The sequence below is a fragment of the Meleagris gallopavo genome, chromosome 10 (assembly GCF_000146605.3).
Source record: "Meleagris gallopavo isolate NT-WF06-2002-E0010 breed Aviagen turkey brand Nicholas breeding stock chromosome 10, Turkey_5.1, whole genome shotgun sequence".
NCBI lineage: Eukaryota > Metazoa > Chordata > Aves > Galliformes > Phasianidae > Meleagris > Meleagris gallopavo.
The window spans coordinates 16,753,798-16,773,684 of NC_015020.2; the positions used below are offsets into that span (position 1 = coordinate 16,753,798).

Here is a 19,887-nt window from a genome sequence, read left to right on the forward strand (position 1 = left end):
AGAGAAACTAAGTAACTTTATCAGACTGTCTGTAAAAAGTGATTGCAAATACAGATGAAGGGCAAAAATGTTTTAAGTTATTGTTTCACTTAATTTTGCTGAATTGACCAGTGCCATGAACTAGCCATATTCAGCTCATATCCAACATGTGTCAGTGTCCATCTAGCTCTGTCTTCCAGAATGAAGCATTCAACTCCTGTTCACCTCCACCTCTAAACTCTGGCATTGCTTTCCATCTGTGCTATACCAGTTGCCTTTTCACAATCTCATTCTGCCCTCAGAAGGTTTTTCATCTTTGCTGGTTTCACCCTTTTTTAATTCCCTTTTATTCTCACAAATCCCACTGTGGTCTTGAAAAGAGCTAAAATGTAACTGAAAAAAATAGAAAAGAAAAAGAAACATAAAGATGTAGCAAATGCATCAAATTTAACAGAGCTACTGACATATACTGTGGGTGTACACTCCTTACTGCCCACTCTCTTACTCTGTACTCTGGATTCTGTTAAAGCAAGACTGCATGCCACTTGAAGGAAAGACTATGCTGTCTTATTCTTGTGTTACATACAGACACCAAGGAAGATACTGAAAATAGTTTTTTTTTTATATTTTTGTTTATTTCACAAATCTCCTCTTGTGAAATGGAATCACAGATATCAGAGGCACTAGGTGATTTCAAACCATGTAAAGAATCTCAGAAAGCCAAATACAAGGATGCCTATAAGAATGGGTTGAAACATTGTAAACGGTCTGAATAATTAGCATGTGCTGTCCCCCGTCATGCAAACAATTCAAATAAAATTCTGTGTATGAAAACAGCAAAAGCCACATCCTTTCATGAAGAAAAAAATACATCCCTATCTTTTAGTGCAACAGTACACAAGGAATACCTAACCCAAAAACTAATAGAAGACGGGAGAATATGCTCAGACATATTAGATAGATAGGCATTATAACCCCATTCTTTGAATTTTCCCTATGTATCTTTAAATGGTGACTAATGGAGAATCATCAAGATCATACTTCTTCCTTTGGTTTGAGACATCAAAATCCTCAGTGATTTTTAATACTGGGTTCATACCAGAAGTGTTCCTACAGCTGTGCCACAATAGTCAGAAATGTAATTGAAATCCTAATAAAGAGAACATCTTAACAAAAAACAGGAGTATTTTGAAGACTTTGATCTCAGTCTGTTTAATAAAAACATTTATTACAGAAATAATTCCTACTGCTAAGGGCAACCATGTTATCTCTTTTGTTGCAGCCTCAAAATCAGAACGGACACTGTGTTCCACACTGTAGTTCTCAACACCAGAGCAGCGTTTGTCAGCTTTTGACCTTATCAGTCCTGATTCAAATAAAATGTTTTTACAATTGCATCTTGACATTCACAAAAAAAGTGTATGTGATACAAATAACAAAAATAAGCTTTTACAATTTACTTCTCAGTATTTCAAGAACTGACAGAAAATATACAAACGTTAAGTGCAAGCAGGTACACAGAGTAGGTTAAGCACAATTTCCACAGCTACAAATAAAAGTTTCAATATCTGTGTTGACTATCTTTTATAAACTCTGAGTTATGACTAACTAGTTGAGAAACATTTCATTGCATCACTGTGATATTTTTGTTTCTCTTATCTACATTTCCACTGTGCATCCTTACATTACATGGATGACTAAGCAAGTTCTATCTCTGTCTGTTGTAGCAGAAACAAGTGGGCTCTGGCCTTCAGTTTCATACCTTGTCAGGCAGATTTCATTGTTCTGTATTTGAAAAAGTTATTTGCACCTTTTGGTAGCTAGTATAAGATGAACTCCTCCAGCTTGCTTAACTTCAATTTAATTTTTGTGAAAACAAACAGATTAAGTGCCAAAGAGATGCCCCATGCCAATGCTAACATGGAAATCAACTCTGGTTGCAATCTGTGCCTCTGGGATTGCACAATCCAGTTCAGAGCAGCATTCACAGGGCAGCTCTTTGCCTAAGGAGCTACACCGAAGTATCCCGCATTGTAGCAATGACATCGTTCTTCGATCAAAAACTCATAGGCTCAGTTATGTCCATAAATGACTACCTTATTAAACATGAGGTTTTCATCCTCTGATTCTTTGTAGGAGTGTAGTATTGGTCTGACATACGAAAAACAAAAGCCTGTATTTAGATACTGAGGCACCTCTGGTGACTCAGTAGGTGTCTCAATAGGTGTGGCCCTACCACAGAACCTTATCCAAGCTACTGTATATTCAGGTTTTATGTAGCTACTAAGTTCTGTTTATAAGTCCTCACTGAAGTTCAGAATACTGTGCATAACACTTTCTTACTATATGTTTTAATCCTAATTTAGGAAATAGAACCCCAAAAACAGCTGACAGAAAATAATACTCTAAAAATAATTCACAATAGTTGAAGGAGCCTTCTTAAGAAAAGAATAAAAAAAGAAACCAAAACACTGTACTTTGGAGACAAAGTAACTATGACAACAGAGCATATGATACTTGTTACTCCATCACTGTGAAATATTGAATAGTTTCAGCAGTCAAAGACCATCATTTGCCACTTGTTCAAACACACTGGCATCCTTTAGAACATTGTGTCATTACCAAAAGCCTATTCTGCCTGCTTACAAAAACTGCAACCATATCTGCTATAAATGTAGTCACTTTTGGCTTCCTCACAGCTTTTCATCTAGAAATTGATTGTTTTGGAGGAACTCATGAGTTTTGGGCATCCTGCCATATTATTACACCAGACACTAAGCAGTTAGAGAAGGGAACTTGTTGGAGAGTAATTACTTCTAGAAGGAAGGGCTAAATCATTTTTCTTGGTGAGAAATACATGTGGAGAAGAAGTCTGTACAAGAAGTAAACACATTTAGTACTTTCACATTCATTTGTACTGACTTTGTATAAGAAAAGCTTTTCCAGCCCTGAGTAAGCTGTAATGAGCTCAGAGCTGTGCCTGTGTGGAGCAGATCGCCTAAAGTCCTTTCCAACCTGCATTATTCCATGCATGTGTGATTACTGAACTATTGCTAAACTAAACAAATAAATTCATAGAGCTTTCCAAGCTCGACAGATAGGCCTGAGTACAACACTTTTATTTAAGAATACTGCACAAACATGCAGTATTCTGGGGCACATAAAGATCCATATGAACAGTAAAATGGGCATTTGAAAGAAAGCTTGTGAGTTAAAAATGGGTTTAAGACAGTGATGACTTTTTCTTACTCTTATTACACAATGGGCTACTGATGGGCTAAGCCTCATCCTGACAACTGGGCTCCATCCATCCAAGATGAACCAAAATCTCCACCCCAAAAATACTGCTCTTGTTCAGTGGCAACCAGAATAAATGCATCATGCAAACACACATATATGACAGTATACACATCTAAATGTTTATATTAGGTTTTTTACTATAATTTCTAAAATATATTACCCACTATAAGACACAGGACACCGAATTATAGAGAATTAGTTTTATCTATACACATACATTTCTGAAATGTATGTAAAAGCAGAAAAGAAAGAACATGAGCACCTTTTAAAGTACCAATTCCTACCTAACCCTTGATATGGCAAATGTAATTAGATAGAATTAAGCAGAAGAAAGATAAGAAAGACAACATATTAAGAGAAGTTAAAATATAACCACTTTAAAATATAAAAATTGTAGAATTTTTATGGAAATAATCAAAAGCAGTACCCTGTAAGATCATGCTTCTTTCATATCTAACACTAACAATGCCAGTTCTGGTCTGGACATCAGAATGTACTGCATATGATAAATAAGAAAGTAGAATTTTGTCTTTTGGCATCTGGGATCTATGTAATTTTAAGAGTGAATGTCTTCAAGTCAAATTAACTTTAAAAAAAAATGGATGCAATAATCTGCAGGGAAGACTAATGGGTTGGAATTAGTCTCAGGTACAATTAATTAGTAGCCAAAAAAAGCCACTTTTTGCAATAATTATGATAAAATTCCCCATGCGCAATGGATAAACACCATTTATCAAGCAGCATCTACTAAATATACTTACATAGTTTTTTATACATAAGGTTGTAAACACAGTTTTTAAATGTAGAGATAGATACCTGTGCATCTGTATGTATGCATCCAGATTTTGGTCTCATACATCTATCCCCATGTAAATGGGAAACAGGCCATCCTGGGAATTTCTGCTTAAATAGCCTTTGGTAGTCTAATATATTGCCTCCATCTGTGAGAAGCATACTGTAGTAGTTTTGGCTGAATTGAAGTCAAACCAACTTCATTTCTTGGATATGAATGATCATGGATCTACATACAAGTCAAAATACTTCGGCTTTTCTGACCACAGATTATAGGAGAGCACTGTTTGTTTTATAGCCATCAACTTGCTCAATTGAATCACGTCTGCCTGAGCTTAGCAGCTTAAAATTCATTCCACACAGCCTGCAGTGCTGACATGGATATGATTAGACAGAAGAACAGAAACACCACTCTGAAGTAACCTATCTGAACTGCACATGTTCTGACCCTTTTTGAACTCCCTGGAGCTTTTGTTACCTGGCAAATGCAGCTCTAAAACTGCTCTTGTATCTCCAGATCTTTGCTCTTAGCCATGCAGAAGCCTATTTCTCTCTGGGACTGGCAGCAAGAGAGGTACTCTCTGAAGAAGGCTTCTAAATGAGCGTGCAAGCTGAACTCTTACTGAACTGAATTAATTATTAAAGATGCAGATGGAGCTGTCCAAATGATAAGAACAGCTCCTGACGTGTCATGATCCAAGCTTTCATTAAACCATTTCAGGCATACTAATGGTTTCCCACTGCTCATTACTTACATGTTCTTTTCTCATAGATATAATAACCCTGGTGCCCAAAGGCATGGCAGGCTATGGAACTAGTGAAGCTGGAAGGTCCTCAGAAGATATACTGTGGAACTTCATACTTCCCTCCCTTACTTCTCTACCCTCATTTTGTTCAAACCTATATACAGATACAAGTGCAACCACTTATAAACTCAGAGAAAATTGTGTAAAATAGAGAAGTAAGCAAGACTGTCAAAAACTAGTGTTTAGATTACAATGTTAAAAAAGCTTATTAAGGAGAAATTCTCTCATGCTACTAAGTACACTACTGTACAACCATGGTTTGCCTTTGGTTACACTGCCCATGACATATTATTTTTCAGCCATTACACTTCTCGCACTTCTTTCTCAATTGGGACGATTAGAGGGCAAAGCAATTGCTAGAGAAGAATTACTCCCAGGAACGTGCTGTGATTGCTACCTGCTGTTTCATATTTTTGAAGTTGGGAATACTGCTCCCTAAGGCCTTTTGCGTCTCAGTCTAAATGATTTGCTGGAGGATAATAATGTCATGGCCAGTAAATAATAGTGAACTATGTCTGTACATGGTCAATATGATTAAATGTCCTTCACCTCTATTCTCACTCTGACCTGGTTACGAGGAAGTGAAAAAGCCATAAGCAATGCCCAAAGCTTCCCATATGAAATGTTATTTTAAAGCAAGAGAGAAATAGAGGTGACTTAGCAAAATACTTGCAGTAACAATGAAATAAAAAGCAAGACATAGAAAGTGAATTTCTCATCGCACAATCAGACTTGAGGTAACTGAACTATAGTTACAGGAAACTTCAAACAATTTCCTACTAAAGATTACAGCAACTGCAATGAATAACTTTGTTCTGAAAAATATCTCCTATCATATTGAAAATAATAACTGTGTATTTCAATTGTAATTGTAGGTTTCATTTTAAAAAGGATCCATTATCCTTACCCTCATACTTGATTAAATTTAAATGTATTTAGAATAAACTGTATAATTATTATAAAGATCTAGATTTATACCTTGCAAATATTTCAATGTTTCTAATTCAATTAATACACTCATCAAAAACTATTTATCTGAAAATGTGCTGTAGCAGAAATGCTAAGTCACAGCTTGAAACAGTGATTGAGCACCTGGTGGGAAGGCAGGGCCAACCCAGGGGAACTCAGGTGCATGCAATGCACCTCAATAACCAGAAGGGGTGCAGCCAGGATCCACCCCTTCCCAGACTTCATTTAAGGGTTGGCAGTGACAGGGTATCTTACTGAAGATCATTGTGTACTTATAGGCTTCTAAAGGTAAGCACTATCGTTATTTTACTTCTGTGTCCATGGCTGTTGCATTTGAGCAAATCCTTACATGCTAAAGCCTAGAACCTTGCTACTCTGCTCATTGCTATGCTTTCCATTGCATTACATATGCTAATGAACTAAACCTTTCACACCGCACAATTATCTTTTCTTTAAGTGCTTACTGAAGGGTTAAAATAGTTTTTGATGTAAGCAGAAAGTAATACTAACCTAAAATACACATAAGCTCATTTCGATATTCAAATTACCAGGAGGGAATAAAGAACTTATGAAAGATTGGCTAGCTACATTTTTAACAGAAATTTCCATTATCAAAGTATAAGTTTATGTTTACACGGAAAAGTAAACTATAAGCTACAAAAACATTCAAACTGTGTCTGACATATGGATCTGTAAAAGTAAAAAACTTCAAAATTGTGCTGGATACATGCCCCTCACAGCTACTGCTGAATAGAGGAACAGGTAATTATTTAGACCTTCAAAAGCATTAAAACAAAATTCATTCATCCCTTCTAACTATCAGTAGTTATGACAAAGGCTCTCTCTACTCAGATTATGTGCTTAGCTTTAGAATATTTTTCAAAGATTGTGAAGTTTAAAGATACTGAAATACCAGATAAAACTGAAATGCATATTTTGCATTTGCTTTTCTTCCAAGTTCCTACATCATACATTATGAACCTGAAAAAAAACAGGGATATGTTCCCTGGGATGACAAATGACTTCACTTTTTACGTGAAATTGAGGAGCAGTGCTCAGAGAACAGATAATGAGTGTATAAACACAATATTCAATCTAGAATGGACAATAGAGCATATAGGCATGAGTGCATATATGGATATGCATACATATGATAAATTTACTGAAAAAATAATAGAAATTTCTATAAGCTTTCTCCTGGTTACATAATATTCTATTTTTATGCTGAAACACATGTATATCAGACATACAGTACAAGTTTATAACATACAGCTTAAATACATACAGAAGCAGCCATTGAAAAACATGCATATGCAAATATAAATACTGTATAAGTAGTCTGAGATGTAAGATTGTCTTAATTATCCAATGCATTCAAACATTCTTTTGAGATAACGATGATGGAAAATCTGCAGTTAAACTCAAACATGTATAATAGTGAGTTAATGAAAGCAATAGTAACAGCTCCTTTAAAAAAAAAAGTTTAATGTACTTTGTTTAATGATTTTTCATATGACTACACATGTCAATATGACCTTCAGAGTTCAAGCCATTAGGAAAAAATAGCTATACTGAAGTTCTACCAGCTCTGACAATTAATCATTTGAACTTTTCTGCAAGACAATCTAAAAGAAAAAGAAAAAATAAAGCTCTTACCAGAATAATAAAGGTAACAGGCCCAATGAAACTCCATATAAAATAGTTATCTACGTGGAGCCAGCAACTGTAATAGAAAAAACAAAAATGAAAGGTAAACTATTTCAATAGCTCCTTAGTCCAATAAATGAAAAGCACAGAAATACTTCTTAAACTAACATCGTGGTAAATAATGACAAACAGTATCATTTAGTCCATAGGCAATGTTTCCTAACCCGTAACTTTTATGGTGGGTCTTACTTAAAACCACTGTACATCAAAATCTATTATCAGAAACAAATAACATAGAAGAAGAAACAATCAAAATGAGTATTCCTTTTGGTTAAAAACTTTAGTCACTAGAGCAGTAATGAACTGCTGAATCTGACATAAGAAAATATACTTTTCACAGGTTTTCCAAATCATCTTTAGAATCTGCTTCTAACTCTACAGCACATGCAACATGCTTACTCCCGAGGAATGTGAGATAGAAAGCATTCAGATGCCACATTTGGCTGAAAAGCAATCTGGTATAAATGAAACATCCCAACTGGGAGTACAACTAGAGAGAAAGAATGCATATGATACCAAACCAAATGACGTGTAAACCTATTAGGGCCAACTTCACTTAGTGATTTGTTTTTCATACAGCCCAGTTCCCTACTGAATTGCTCTTATTTGTCTTTCATCAGTAGCAAAATCAAGCAGCCTTCTTGTAGTCAACACTATCTTCCCATTCTGTAACTAATTTAATCAAAGGACAAAGTAAACACTACTGGAAGGCAAATTCATGCCTCCAGCAACTCAAATCCTCAGAAATGTTTTCTGTCTACCTTCTGTCACTTCCTATATATATCTGTACTTTTATAAATAAAAGACAGTGGCTAATTTTAATCCTGCTCTACCCGCATGATAAAATATTATCAAAGTGAACCATATGGGCTGGAATACTGTACTGTCATATTCAAGATGAGAGTTAGCTAGAGGGCCAGTTGAACAAAGAGATCTAATGAAGCATTAGCTTAAAACTGGATGGTTAAGCCTGTCAGATACTTTAAGTTGAGAAGAATTTTTAGTTCATATACATTTGAGGCCAAAAAGTTATTTACTTTTTCAATTTGTTTCAGGTCAATCTTTTGTGCTAAAAGAAAGACCATAATTTAGAATTGGTCTCTCTAGAGTACAAATCCTCTGAACCTAGAGAATTACAAAAGACTTGATTGAAATTTGTGCACAGTATTGCCATTCTCTTACCAATAAAGCTTTCAGATGGTATTTTAGTCTGTCAGGGACCCTCTGACAGCTAATAGGCTTTAAAAAATTATTCACTTGAAAAACACTCAGGTCACTTGCAATTACTTACGCTTTCTCTGTTCCATAGCTCTTATAGTCAATAGCTGCTGAGACACCAACTACTGTAGCAGGGAATAGGTAGCCAGCAACGTAATAGTACTTCTTCCTAGAATATTCACTTTCAAATACTTCTACTAGCATTAGATAAAGCTGCACTCCTTCTAGACACATCCAGGCAAAGGCTGCCAGGAAGAAAAAGTGTAAGAGACCTGCAAATATTGGACATGCAATCTGCAAAGAAAAAGAAAGATGGAAATATAAACCACAAATCTTTACATCATTACATCTCTAATTAAGTAGGGCATAATAGAAGAGCATATACATCTATCAGAGATCTTTCACAAATTCAGGGATATTTTTCCAACCTGAAAACATACACCGAACATTTGCCAATATTAATATGTACACAGTAGGTGCAGAAAGTAAATTCAGCTAAACAGAATGCAGATATAGAAACTGTACCCTCACTTGTCTTCATTTATGCAGTGGTTTTCAATTTTTATAAACAATCCTTTAATTTTTAAATTGCTATCATTTTAGGGCTTGTACTTTGGATTACGTGAGGCATGAACAGTTGGCTCAGAAGCATAATGTAATTCAGCTTATTTTAAATATGAAGCAGCCATCAAGCCTGCTGTAATTTTGCAAGTTTCTACTGTCATAACAGGAATCAGTCTGAATTCTCTCCTCTTTAGTTGAATTCTGGATGAAACTCTTACCACTTTACTAGATTTCAACACAATGAATTGCTTCTGAATGACAAATTAAATGTCATGAATACTGCCAAAAAAACCTGCATGGATGTTCAGTGTTAAAAAAAAAAAAGGTAAAGTATAAGTCTGTACTGTTATATATGGTGTGTGGAAAAAACAGTCAATAGCTTTTGAGACATATGAGAATATATGTTGCTAGTAAATCAACATTTCAGCTCCTCTTTCAGAAGTTTAAAACACCTGCTTCATTAATAGCTGGTATTTCTCAATAGAAAATGAAAAACAGAGCTGTAAGTGGAAAACTAAGACCACATATATTTTCGATGAATGTAAGTACTATTTATGAACATATCTACTTATTTTCACTTGTTTTTATTTCAGCCTTGCTGCATCAGAATGCTAAAAACTTGGCAGCTGTCATGCTTTAATTCAAATGTTTCAAACAGTCATTTCAGAGAAAAATATCAGTACATACACAGAAGACTTACCGCGTATTCTGTCTTATCGATGCCTATTAGGAAAATGAACTCAGCAATGAATAGGTTGATACAAAGGTTCTTGTGAATAGTGTTACGATCACTTTGTAGGCCACGGAAAAAACAGAATGTGAAGATGCAGATGGCCAGGCAAACAAGAGAGATGACAATTCCCACCCAGGTGATGACAGTGAGGAGCAATTCGTGTACTCCATCTTTGTACTAGAAATAACCAAGAATGGAGAAAATTAATATGAATCCTTATGAGTATAAACAGAAATCTATTTTCACAGGTAGCATCCAGAAAAGTTGCTTGTTCCTTATGTGAGATGGGCAAGATGTACTCAGTAATTTCTGAATCTCAGATCAGCTTCCCAGAAGAACAAAAGTAGAAGAAGAACAGGTCTGAGAGCAAAAGATGATTATTTTTAGCCTGATTAGGTAGTACTTTCAGTTTTCCTATTATGTTCTGCAAACTTGTGAGGCAAAGTAATAAGAGACAACATTTTGAATGTAGCATTAGGCTCTAATACAAAGATGAAAACTTTCACTTGACCTCCTGTAAGTCATGTTCTTTCCTATAGACCTGCAACTCCACAGTGGAGAAGAAAGCAAAGATCAATTAGAATAAAATGCAGAATACGTTGCATGTGTAACTCCAGATCTAATGTCCTGTTTAGGTAAAGATGGTTCCTTCAGTTGTAACAGAATCACTTTTGTCATCTCAGTTATCTTTTCAGTTACCTTTCAAAATATAGTGGGTTTACGAGAAGCTCCATATCTTTGCAAATACTACATCTTCGTGAGCCCCTAAACATCCAGTAAGTGCTTAACTAGACTACAATTTCAGAGTACAAAAAGGGAATTAAGAAAACAGTACCAGCTCTGACTTCCTGCTTTAGATTACATTTGTGCTTCCAGGGGAAAACCTGCATACTTGCCCCCTAGAAAGCCTCCAGTCATACTGCAAAGTCTGTAAAATCATTGTAAGGTTGGTCATTTACTTCAAAATATGACTGGAAGAAGTTTCTTGTCCTTCCTTCGTTGTCTTTTTTTTTATTTTTATTTTACTTGTAACTTTATGGTGAGGAAGAAAAGTGCTACAGAAAGCAAATTGTTTTGGAGTGAGTGGGTAGAAGCTATAAATACTTAAGAAACTTCAGCAATTTTGTATCCTGCTAAAAATTTAAAGCTAACTCTTTAAAAGCTTGTTCCCTGCTCGTGGCTAGAAATATCATTACCTACCACAATTTCCCGATGAGCCATAAGAATAGCAAAGTTGGTAAGGTGACTGCAAGCACACGTTGTATGAGTTTTATTTGTGTCAACCAGTTTGCAGCCTTGCGTTGACCAGTATCCCATCATAGTCCTCTCGGAGTAGTTCCAGAAGGAACAATTTGCATTGAAATAATTGTCAGGCTGAGAGATAAAAGGATAAAATAAGAATTTTACACACTAAGATGGCAATAACAATTGTTTAATATGTGTAAAGAGTAATTTAGATTAAACTTTGCATGTTTCGGACAATAAACTTTTCATCAGCAAAATTGTGGACTATGTTATACAAGGAAGACATCTAGTTTAAATGGACTTTATAGTCCGAAACACTCTAAAGTGTAGTTTCAATTACTGTAGACCCAATTTTAAACAATTACAATTTCCATCTTACAACTTCATGCACCAATGGTACAACATAACCATTTTTGGTGTCTTTGAAATTAGGACAGCAAATTGATTCTGAAGAGATATTTTAAAATTATTATTTCTATACTTTGATTCCCACCTATGTTCTGGCCGAAGTCATGTGAATAGACATCAGGAAAAATCTCATTCCTCAATGTCTATCTATTTTGATGAAAAACAATTAGAACACTTACAAAAAATGGCGAAAGGAAAATCAAACTATTTTCTCTGTCACTGTATTGATTATTTACTTTTCCCATGTGAGATACGAAAATAGAAAGGATCAAACTGAAGAGCAAAGAAACATGAAATAAATCATGACAAAATTTACACAGATTAATAGCATAGAAAACCAAGATATAACACTTTATCCTTCTCTATATGAATGAATTTGAAACAATCCTGTTGTATAGATTTGTGGAGCTTGGTCCAAAATCATTGTAAAAAGTTTATGCCATTTTGTCACATCAGACAAACGAGAATCTTAACAGTTATTTTCTCCCTAGCTACTAAAGTAAGAGTCAATTTTCAGTTAGAAACAAATTAGTCATTTACATTTTCGTGTTGATTACTGAATTAGCTTTCATTAAGAATACACTTAAGTTCTAATAATCACTGAACCAGGCTCATTTAATTTTATGTTCACAGACTTAACCAAGCTCATGTCTCTGACCTAGTCGAACATCTAAAATTCAACTGGGTAAAAAAGGTTATTTTTCTGCATTGCTTTTCTTTCTTGCTGATTTTATGACCCTCCCATTAATTCATTAGCATAACTCACATCAATGTGTTCCAGAGTAAAATACACAGGATCAGTCAGGTACACTCGGCTAGACTCCTTGTTGATAGAGGCTGCAATGACGTGGGAGTTGACTGCAATTGTACTGTTCCGACCAGCAAAATCACTGCCCAGCTTTATGGTTGCATTTTCCGTGCTAAGAAAACGCCCCAGACTTTTGTAAATGATGAAAACCAGCTTTGCTAGCCCTACAAAAGAAAAGAAATCCCATAATTGTGCCACAGAAACATGTAGGAAAGCTGTAGTCTGTACTGTAGTGAATGGAAAATATCAGAAAACACAGAGGCATTTTCAGGCTATAAATTTGAAGAAAAATGCCTAGGTATCTATTGTATTCAAGAAAAAGACACAGAACAGTTTTGTTGTGTTTTTTCATTTTTTTAACTGGGGGAGGTAATGTATTGAATTTAATGGAGTTTTGATGCTATGTGCTCAGGACTCACCATTTCTGCTGTTCTGTTTCACAGTGCTTGCAGAGAGCTGAATTGAGTTGCCTCCTTTACTGCCCTGAGGAAATTTCAAGTCTTGCACCTGGCCCTCAGTAATGAGCACTGCAACATCCAAAACTAAGCAGAAAGGGAAAAAAAAAGTGTTAAAAAGGAGGATGTAGAAAGCATCTTTTGGCCAGATTACAATATGCCAGATGACAATTGGTTTTCCCCAATCAATATTTAGTTTTATCACACTGCTGGTCTCATTTGCCATCAAAAGAGATCTGCACTGCAATGTTTCAATTATGCAGTTACTTTAGTAGTGTGCACTAGGTTTAATTAAAGTTTAAAGAGAATGACAGCACTTTAATAGTGAAAACATGATATCAAACCTTGCTTTAATGTGTGCCTAAAAAGTCCATTTAAAAATACTGCAAACATACGTATTGCAGAGAAACATTAATTTTGAAGCTCCTAATGTCCATGTAGTGACCACAGCCAGCAGATTTAGAACTCCAAGTATTGATTTAAAGAGGTTTTAAAAGTCAGCAAATAAATGCCTAAGTACACTTACGCTGTGTATTTAGCTAAACAATATTCATACCATTTTGCTTTTCCCTCCTCTATATCTAATTCTGTAGAATGACTGATAAAAAAATAGTAATGTTGAAATAGTGTTTAAACTGAAAACTTAAGTTATCACTCAGCCAGTCAGTTTTAATTTTATATCACACTGCATACTGGGGAGCTTTCATGGGATTAACATTAAAGGCTGGATTCCCTTGGATATGTAAAACCATCTAAACTGGAGTGGTCAACTTGGTATCAAATATCAGTGGTACATTAAACTGGTTTAACTATCACAATGTATGTGTTACAGCCTGTTATCAAAGTTGCTTCTGAAGGTTTATAGGTAGAATTGCAGAATATTGTCTGCGAATGCAGTCAAAATTAACTGCTGTTTATTTCCTCTCACTTGTATAAGAAAATATACTTGGACTTGGCAGGGAAAAAAGCAAATAACATTTTTCCAACTATGATGTATTTCATTTCTAAGACAAATGCACCTTTACGTATAGCCAGACATCTCACTTAGTGTGTACACACTGTCCCATGGAGCTCAGTAGACTGTCTGAACATCGCTTCCTATAATAAGCTGTAACACCTCCCAGTCCTTTCCGAGTATCTTCCTTCTTAAATATAAGCTTAGATAGAAACATCTTACACAGTTAATATGCAGATACTGAAATGTGAAAAGTCTAATTTCTGCAGTCTACTCCAAGTCTCCATTTCAGTACCTCTTAAATTAGAATACTTTCAGCTTCCTGAAACTACATTCATCTTTTGTAATAAGATGAAGGAATTTTAATTTTATGCATAGCAATTATTTTTGCTTTAACACATCCCCTGTACCAATATTTGCACATCTCTAATACCAAATCCTTTCATTTCTCTGTCACCACTTAAATTCTAAATTATGCTCCAACTATCTTCAACTGTTTTGTAGTCTCTGGAGCATAGCTATTCTGCATTATGGGAGATGTAGTCCACTGAACACAGTTTTACCTGAAGGCAGTCATGTTTAATATAAACATTTTGCCTATGTTCTGAGTGCCTAAAATATTTAACTGGCAGAGTGCATTGTAAAAAGTAATTTAAATTCATTAAGAACAGATTATATAAAATAGAAAAGCATTTCCACAGCCCTACAGAAAACAGTTACCTCAAAAAATCCATACTTTGCCATTTAAGCATTCTTCATATCCATAGGCTCTGCTAATGATTTTTCAGTGGTAAATCAACTTCACAACATCAAGTACTTTCTATTCTACACTGTATTGAGGATACTGAAGAAGAATGCTAATTTTGCAGAACTAAACAAAAGCATTTCACCTCTACTTAGGAATAACTCCTTTCCTACAAAGGCAGGTAAAGTGCAGCTTTCTACCAAATGTTGTACAGCTCAGTTTTCAAAGAATAATTGTTCTTGTTTTTTGTGTAAAAGCAATTCACAGCACTTTAATTAGTACTCGAAAAGAAATTCACTTACCGATATTTTCTGTGGGCATTGAGACTCTGGTTGGTTCTAAGAGATTATCAGCCAAGACAAAAGCCCCTTCTTCTAATGTATCAAGTAGCATTGTGGCTGCATGGGCTTGTTCTGAAGAATTCATGTCTTTCCAGGACTCCAGAGCTTCAGGCCTGAGCAGGTTGTCCACTGTGTCAACAATTGCCTGCATTCATTAGAAAACTATCATTAGGTCCGATTGCCTGAGGCAACTGGGGAAAATTTCCAGCATTATCTGGTGACAATTATAATACTTAACTGTCAGAATGATTTACTGTGATTTAATGGCACTAGAAAACTATTTCAACATAAAAATATTTTCCACTCCCTTGCTGGATTAGCATTAATAGAAGTGCAGTTAGCCACTAGCATTGTGTGGTCTCTAAGTGTTAAACATGCAGATTTGACTTGTCTCGTATCAGATATAAAGACAGTCATATTAATGTGCTGAAAAAATGTAAAAATAAATGCCAGAAATTTTGCCTGAAGCTTTCATCTTAAAGTTAATGTCAAAATATATAAATTCTATTTAAAAATACTAATGCCAAAATTGGCATTCTGCAGCTTAGGCTAAAATGGCAATAATACTCTTCTGGAAACTTAGCACAACTCATGCAGCCACTGTGCTATAAACTACTTGTCTATGACAAACTGCCTTCTTTATTACAGGAGGCATGAAATGAAGCTGACTCAGTGGACATAAATTAGCCTGGGCCACTCTCACTCCCCCTCCTGTTCCTGTACCTGTTCATAGATACTTAAAAAGATTACTAACTCCCATTCCTGCACAAAGGTCAGTTAAAAAAGGAAATCAATAGAGCAAACAAGATGTCCACTGACTGTCCCTGTTATCAGTGAAGGCAAAACTGAAAAGCTGAATGAAGCTGCCATTTTAAGTCCTTCATGTAACGACTCTATCATTATGTTTTAAGGTTCATTAAGCTGCATATAAAGTAACAGTAAATAAGGAAGAAGACGAATTCAGAGACATGATTACATTATTTTTACAAAATAATCCAATCAATCACAGTAATCAGTTAATCAATTGAAGGCAGGCACTTACATTAATGCATAATGTAGCTGTGCATTGAGTTTGCTGTGCACTGAGTACGCCATGCATTGCTGAAACACCCTGTTTACTCTGTCCCATTTACCTACTCATAATGTGTCATTAAGCCTATATATGATTTGTTTGATCAATATAAAAGCATCAGGAATGGAAACAGAACGTAGTATACAAACAGGAAGATGTTGGTCTGGAATACCGCATTGTGCAAATCAGAATAGGAAAAGTTGGTCAAGGCTATTGTCAGAGCAAGATTAATTAGCCTAATCCATTTTAATATCCTCTTTCTGTCTGTGTTGTGAACCACCACGACCTTCCTGGCAGGTGGAAGATACTTCGAAGTGACGTTAAAGCCTTTTTTCTTTCTCTAACGGGAGACAGAATAGTCAAAACGCTCACACTGATACTGCTGCAGCCATTAACTAGAGTGGAACAGAAATTGGTCTGCAGAGGCCAGATTCATTAGTCACCAAGAAATACAGATTGGAGCCTCTAATCTGAGGTACAAATGAATCCTCTGTCACAAAGTGGGAACTTGCTTCATTTGCATAGTGTAAGTCAGCTTTTGATTTGTAATTTCAAGAGGGTTATTAGTCTTATCTAAGCAGAGAAGCCCATCTGAGACTTACAGAAAATGACACCAGTCGAAAATTAAGGTTGTGCTATGGTTTCTTATGTATCTCTATACAGTGCTGATGGTATGCATTCATTAATATGAACCATTTTTATTTATTATGGGACAAGCTAGCTCTGCATTTTTCCTGTGGTAAATGATCACCTGTCCAATAATACTTCTGAGGCACTCTCTTCCCTCAGACAAAGACAAGCAGGGAGGTGGAACAACCACAAGGCCCCTCTGACACAGCTGTCCAAGTAAGCCAATTATTGCTCTACTCATGTTAATGTTTATTATGGAAAACAAAGTATGAAAATTCAGTCTGCTCAATGTCTGCTGGGTTTCCTTTTCCTATTCAAAATTACTTTCTGATAAAAACCTATTACATTTATTATTTAAGAAGTGCACTTCTCTCCAGATCCTTGTCTCTTTTTGTCAAATTTTTGCTGTAACTGGACATCTCTTATCCCGTTTTCTAAGCAGAAGGATAAAAAACAGACTGTCCAGTACAGAGAAGTGTCCCTCCATTAAGAGTTCGAATTATTTTATTATGTTGCAAAGTATTTCAAAGTTCTTTTTAAAAATTGTTCTTACATTTTATCACAGAAGGTACAAGTAAAAACCATATTTTAAAAGAAACTTTGAAAAAACGTGCAATAAAATCTTTCAGAAGCACAGACACAATCTATTCTAGGACATTTTTTTTTTCCTTATCACAGGTGTGAAGTAGAATTACTGGCATTGTATCACAGAGCAGGGGATGGCCACTATGGGCAACCATTCTACCAGACATGAAAGAAACAGAAAATCAGATAGCAGTGTGTTATGTGCCTTCCATATAGCCTGGCTAATGGGACACATGATACATATTTTACTAGTAAAGCTAGAGAAAAGTTTGTCTTTATATTTTATCCTGAAATCACTGAAACTGGCCTTTGTAACAACTCTTAAAACTGTAAGATGGAGTAATTCTACTAGGTATAAGAATACACAAAGAACAAAGCAGGCTATATAATGTACACTTTTCATGCAAGCAAATTAATTCTAAGCAGTCTTTGATATAAAACGCTATCAAGCTGAAGTCACTTCTGTTCATTTCCCAGCTTTTTCCTCTGCCCAAAGTCACATTATGAGAGAGATGTTACTTCCAATTCAGGTAACTATTTCTGCTTTGGAACAAGTTGAGGTTAGAGAGGTATAAACTTTGATTTTTATTTTTTTCTTCTGAGTGTTATACCTGTGCAAAGCCAACATTTGTACAGTTGATATGGGGCACAATACACATTTATCAAAGACTGAAATACATAGGATCATGCAGCAAGATGATAAAGCGTGGCAGGTTGCTGAAGCAGGGAGAAAGCAGGGTGACAGCACATGAGAGATACCTTAAGGTAAGCCCTGCATGTCTTCTCTCGTTTTTGGAGCTTTTTAGTAAGAGAAAAGAAAATCAGAAGTTAGACACATTCTGGAAAGCTTCAGAAATACCCAAAATTTAGTCTGGTGTTTCAAATCCGTAATTTGAACTGTAAAGAGTTTGGACGTTAATTCAGTTTTTGTTCAGCAGTGACTACAGAAAAACATCAAACAGGAAACCTTTTTCCCAACCGTTATGAAGGTGCCCAGAGATCTTTGTCCCAGCAGTGGGATTTGTGTGAAAAGGTCAAAGGAGGAAATCCTTGTGTATATACCTTATCTGTCCAAGGGAAAACTCTTCTAAGTGTAGCTAGAGATTGTAAATAAAACTATTGCCCAGACAACAGAAGAGTACATGGAGCTCTCTTTAAAACAGGCTGAAAAATGTTTTGTTTGTAGTTTGTTGACTGAGCTGAAGAAAGGAAGAGGCCGTGAAATATAGCATTTCTTCTGAGAAAAACTGGAACGGTAACGCTTTTGTGATTTGTACCTAAAACACTACAACATAATTTTTCTCTGAAATGTTTCTCTCAATACTATTCCAGAAAAGAAAAAAAAAACAAACCAAAACAACAACAACAAAAACCCTATGTCTTTATGCTTTATGGTTTAGATCATCCTAGGAGATATGATCAACTGTAAGTGATGCTGGCATCTTAAAATGTCTACGAAAATGCTATTATTTTGCAGCAATTCAGATTAAAGGAAAACCGTGCAACCATGCTGAATCCCACTGATTGCTCAGGGTTAAAATGTTCATTGAATAAAAATACTGCTTTGGTTGAGGATTTCTGTAAGCTAGTAGCCATTTGCCAACATTAATTATAATACATACAAGATTTTAATAAAGGACACACAGCTATCTTTGAGAATCAGTGAATTTTACTCTATTGTTAATTTTATCTTATGCCCTAAAAAGAAGGTAACTGCAACTTTCCGCTGTGTATCTACTGTTGTTTTACATGTTTACTGCAGAATTATATACACGCAGGAACAAAGTATAGATTAGTATTTCTGAAAGGATAAAAAAAATCAAGGGCAATGGTTATCCCAGCAAGTGGAGGTGAACATAGGTGTGTACCTTGTTATAACTCCTTCCAGCAGAATCTTTTTCACTGGGTCGCAGTTCCTGCAGCTGAGCATCCAAAATGTCCACAAGCTGCTCCATCAGCCTCACTGATGAGCTAACATCGCCAGCGAAGACTGGTCCTTTGGTGTGTTTAGCCAGTTCATTGGCCAGACTAGCAGCATTTTCTCCACTTCTGATCTGAAATGACAATTTATATTATCTCAGCAGGGTCCCTTGTTCTGCTTGCGGCTCCTAATTCCATTTCCCCACGTACCTTTGTTGTGGTGAAATAACCATTTGCACATACATTGAAATCTGCAACTAATTGAGACCAATAACATTCTCTTTATCTCAGAAGATTAAAGGTTCTTAGATCCGTGACACACAAAAGCAGTTCTTAACAGTCATCAAAACCAGAAATCAGACTGGGACTTTTGGGCTAGATCTTCTGTTCATCCTCACTTTTATTTTTCTGCCATTATCAGACAGTAAGAAATCTATTTGTTCACACCAGTGCTTGAGGCATTTGAAAGTCAAGTAGCCTGGTACTGACAACAAATTATCCAGTTTTCATAAACTTAGTAAATCTCAGTAGGGAAGGAAAACACAAAGTGGCTCTGTGCTCTAATCATACTGTTATTAATGCACATGTACAAAAATCTATTTATTCAAGTAAAATTCTCCCTGAGCCAATAAACCTAGTTGCATACCAGACTTTT

General features: G+C 35.6%; 1 protein-coding gene across 9 annotated transcripts in view; it reads right to left on the bottom strand.

The window, feature by feature from the left end:
* The window catches only part of ADGRL2 (adhesion G protein-coupled receptor L2), a 171,029-nt gene that overhangs the window by 14,575 nt on the left and 136,567 nt on the right, over window positions 1-19,887 (bottom strand). For 6 of the 9 annotated variants that reach the window (XM_031554862.1, XM_031554865.1, XM_031554868.1 and 3 more), the window contains 9 exons: window positions 19,181-19,366; window positions 18,072-18,110; window positions 14,987-15,170; window positions 12,949-13,071; window positions 12,488-12,693; window positions 11,269-11,442; window positions 10,036-10,245; window positions 8,845-9,065; window positions 7,503-7,569 (listed from right to left, as the gene is read on the bottom strand). In XM_031554862.1, the coding sequence (XP_031410722.1) occupies window positions 7,503-7,569; window positions 8,845-9,065; window positions 10,036-10,245; window positions 11,269-11,442; window positions 12,488-12,693; window positions 12,949-13,071; window positions 14,987-15,170; window positions 18,072-18,110; window positions 19,181-19,366 (1,410 nt within the window). The remainder of the gene's footprint in view (window positions 1-7,502; window positions 7,570-8,844; window positions 9,066-10,035; window positions 10,246-11,268; window positions 11,443-12,487; window positions 12,694-12,948; window positions 13,072-14,986; window positions 15,171-18,071; window positions 18,111-19,180; window positions 19,367-19,887) is intronic. The other 3 variants (XM_031554863.1, XM_031554866.1, XM_031554867.1) reach the window with 1 other exon arrangement.